At 42.3% G+C, this 3,765-nt stretch overlaps 1 protein-coding gene across 1 annotated transcript; it reads right to left on the bottom strand.

Moving 5' to 3' along the window:
• Positions 1 to 1,249: 1,249 nt before the first annotated feature.
• Positions 1,250 to 3,547, bottom strand: LOC135080189 (uncharacterized). The gene is made up of 2 exons (XM_063974871.1): positions 3,142 to 3,547; positions 1,250 to 1,335 (listed from the first exon to the last, which is right to left on the bottom strand). The coding sequence occupies exons 1-2, from the start codon at positions 3,545 to 3,547 to the stop codon at positions 1,250 to 1,252; spliced, it is 492 nt and encodes a 163-aa protein (XP_063830941.1).
• Positions 3,548 to 3,765: the final 218 nt, after the last annotated feature.

Genomic DNA, 3,765 nt, shown 5'->3' with positions numbered 1-3,765 from the left:
CCGATAGAAAATAACTCATAAATAGAAAGAAAGAAAGAAAGAAAAAAAATTTATTCAGTATCATCGACAATACACTTACAATACTTAACATTATAATAATAATAATATAAATAAGTGTAGACATGCAACGAAATTCAGACTTGCGACTAATGCATTAAATATTTCAATCAACAACATGTTTCAAATGGTCAATTTAAAATACATTTTTTTTAATTGTAAAACAGCAAGTTATTTTCATCATGAAATTAATCTGCGTATTCCAGCTTTTTGTTTTTCATTTATTGCGAATCAAAATTAATATTTCTGTTGAATGTTTAAGGGTATAAATAAATATACTACCAAGTATTGATGAAAAAAACACTGGTTCACAGAGTAATTAATATTGGCACTTGAAAAGAATTATTACAATCAAAGGTAATTTCATTCCATTTATAAATTACATTTTTTCACGAAAAAAGTCGAGCAATATTCTCTGTTTTGTCTTTATTCTTAATTAATATGATTAGCCCCTCTCTTCAACGTCTACTAATAGCCTCCATCTGATATCAGACCCCGGAAGTCATCAAAGAGCCTTTAATTTCTGCTATAACCTCTAACTGTCTCACTGACATCACTCCCCGGAAGTTCTTATACAACCCGAGCAATTTGTACTACAATGTCCTAACAAAACTGCTCCCATTTTTGAGTCATTACATTACAGCGAGACATCCCGTAGGGTTGCCAGGTGTCCGACTTTAGCCGGACATGTTCGGCTTTTTACGGACGTGTCCGGCCAAATATTCTCTCATCCGGCCGGTTTTAAATATTTTACGTGGCTGCAGTAGAACAACCCATAAACACTTGCTTAGTGCATCGCGTCGCAACGTGGTCGCTTACTATTGGCCTCATAAGAAGGCTCAAGGTCACCCAAAGGGCGATGGAGCGGTTCATACTTGGAGTTTCCCTGCGTGATCGAATCAGAAATGAGAAGATCCGCAGGAGAACCAAAGTGACCGACATAGCTCGCAGAATTGCTAAAATCAAGTGGCAGTGGATGAGGCACATAGCTCGTAGAGACGATGGCCGTTGGGGCAGAAAAGTTGGCAGGCCTCCTACTAGGCATCACGTGTTGAGGGACACCAAAAAGAGCACAAAAAATTAGATAGCACATTGAAATTATTTTCCGCAAATTCAAGGGAAGGGGCTGTAGCCTATGAATCTTCTTCTTTGCCTAGCCCATTCCCATTTTATTTGGGGTCGACCCTCCGTATCATGCGTCTCCAGATGGCTTAGTCCTGGCCCAGTACTCCTGTGTCGTATCACTGTTGACTTGGGCCTCTTTAAGGTCCTTATTTACTACGGACATCCATGTGATTCGGGCCTGTAGTCTATGAATGTCCGGCCAAATTAAGCACCGAGTCCGGCTTTTGATTTTTTGGACCTGGCAACCCTAAATCCCGCTCCGCACCGGCTAAATTCAATTTAAGTCCACAAGTACAATCTCTTGAACTTACTAACTGCTGCAGCAGTAAGTTACTACATTTAGCCCGGAAACACTTTTATTCAGTTTGCTGAAGACGTCTCGGGGACCTATAAAGATATTTTTGTACTCAATTGGCTGGGGACGGGGATTGAAAACTGGATTAAAGGTTATGCTACATTTTGCAATAGTAGCTCTTATGTTTTATTTGGAGCGTGCTATGCTCGGACTTTCCCTGCGTGATCGAATCAGAAATGAGGAGATCCGTATTAGAACCAGAGTGACTGACATAGCCCGCAGAATCGCTAAAATCAAGTGGCAGTGGGCAGGGCACATAACTCGAAGAGCTGATGGCTGCTAGGGCAGGAAAGTTCTTGAGTGGCGACCACGAGCCGGAAGACGTAGCGTGGGCAGGCCTCCCACTAGGTAGACCGACGATCTGGTGAAGGTCGCGGGAGGTGCCTGGATGCGAGCGGCGCAGGACCGGTCTTTGTGGAAATCCTTGGGGGAGGCCTTTGTCCAGCAGTGGACATCTTTCGGCTGAAACGAACGATGTATTATTTGTTAGAACAAAAGTTACAAAGTTCTTAACAATAGGTATTCGTTAGAGTTGAGCAAATTCATTTCGTCAGTGAGTCAAATTCCTTTATGTCACTTCCTTGCGCTGTAAAATCTAATTTCACTGTCCATGTAAGTAGTCATTTTCATTTTAAACTCTGCCTTGTAAGTGGAAAGCTTTTAAGCTCAGTAATTTATGTAACGACGACGACGACATCATAAAGGTAGCAGGAAAGCGCTGGACGCAGGCCGCTACCAACCAAATGCTTGAATCTTTGCTTTAGCTTCAGATGCCGTGTCACTGATTAAATAGACTAGCGTTTTTGGTTTCAACCAACCTCTAAAAGGTATCATTGTACAAAGTTACTGTCTCATTTATAACCATGGATTTAAAGGCTGGGTTGCACCATCTTATTTTAACCTTAATAATAAAAATGACCATTGCTTTTTGTATGGGGTTTGACAGATTTCTCAGATTACTCAGCCTTAGTCTGCAAATTCATTTCGTAATTTGTACTTACTTGTACGTTTACCAAACCTGCATCTACCCTCCACGAAGCGATCGCATCGGTGTTTGCCCGCCTCGGTTGGCAGATCAAAGGACTTCCCTGCTTCCCAGCAGGTGCACACCGAAATGTTTTGCCGTGTGTATTTTGCTCGTATGGCTAAAGTTTTTTTAAAGCAAGCTTCAAAATAAAGTTTCTGGGAAAAGGGACTGGAAAGGAATTTTATAAATATTGGGAAGCGATACGTTTCGTCCGACCCGAAAACCGAATTCGGTCCCAGTTAGCAGAAATCGATATTATGAACCAGTTTTTGAAACATATCGAAGTTTTATTTTGTATTTTAATCCAGATTAAAACAGCAAAATATATGCATTCTATCTATCTATGTCAGCCTTTGGGTTCGCCTTCGAACATAGGCCTCCTCTTCAACCCTCCACCGTTTTCTGTCCCTGGCCACACGCATCCAGTTCACTCCAGCCTGCTGCCGGATATCGCCTGTCCATCGTTTAGGCGGTCTTCCCCTGCCGCGGGTGTTGTTGCGGGGTCTCCACTCCAGGGTCTTTCTGGCCCAGCGATCCTGGTTCATCCGTGCAATGTGTCCTGCCCATCTCCATTTACGGCTCTCTATCTCTTCCACCACGTCGCTGATCCTCGTCTTTTCTCTGATCCACTCGTTCGTTTTGTGATCTTGTAGGGAGACGCCAAGCATCTGTCTTTCCATTGCTCGTTGTGCGACTCGGAGTCTCTCAGCAGACTTTTCTGTCAGCGTCGTGGTCTCCATCCCATACACGAAGACCGGCAGTACACACTGGTTGAACACCTTGGTCTTTAGGTGTTGAGCAATTTTCTTGGAGCGTAGAACATGGCTGTTTGCCCCGAATGCCGCCCAAGCTTGTCCGATGCGCCTTCCTACTTCCGCAACCTGATTCTCAGAATTCAGAGTGATTTTGTGGCCTAGATAGATGTAGTGGTCGACCAATTCTACAGGTAGGACGTGATTTTTCGCATTTTCAATGTTCGTCATGATTTTCGTTTTTGACAAATTCATTTTTAACCCTACTTTTGCTGATTCACGTTGCAGCATTAATCTGAGATTAATTTGGACATTGTACACTTAATTAATTCTCAAACATATTGTCATGAAATACTTTCAAATTATTTTTGAAAAAGTCCCTCATCGATTTTTTTGCAGCTAACTTGTCAATTAATACACTAATGCCCGTTTTCACCATCAATCCCTAA

The sequence above is a fragment of the Ostrinia nubilalis genome, chromosome 17 (assembly GCF_963855985.1).
Source record: "Ostrinia nubilalis chromosome 17, ilOstNubi1.1, whole genome shotgun sequence".
Lineage (NCBI taxonomy): Eukaryota > Metazoa > Arthropoda > Insecta > Lepidoptera > Crambidae > Ostrinia > Ostrinia nubilalis.
This window is presented reverse-complemented; position numbering and strand designations above follow the sequence as displayed.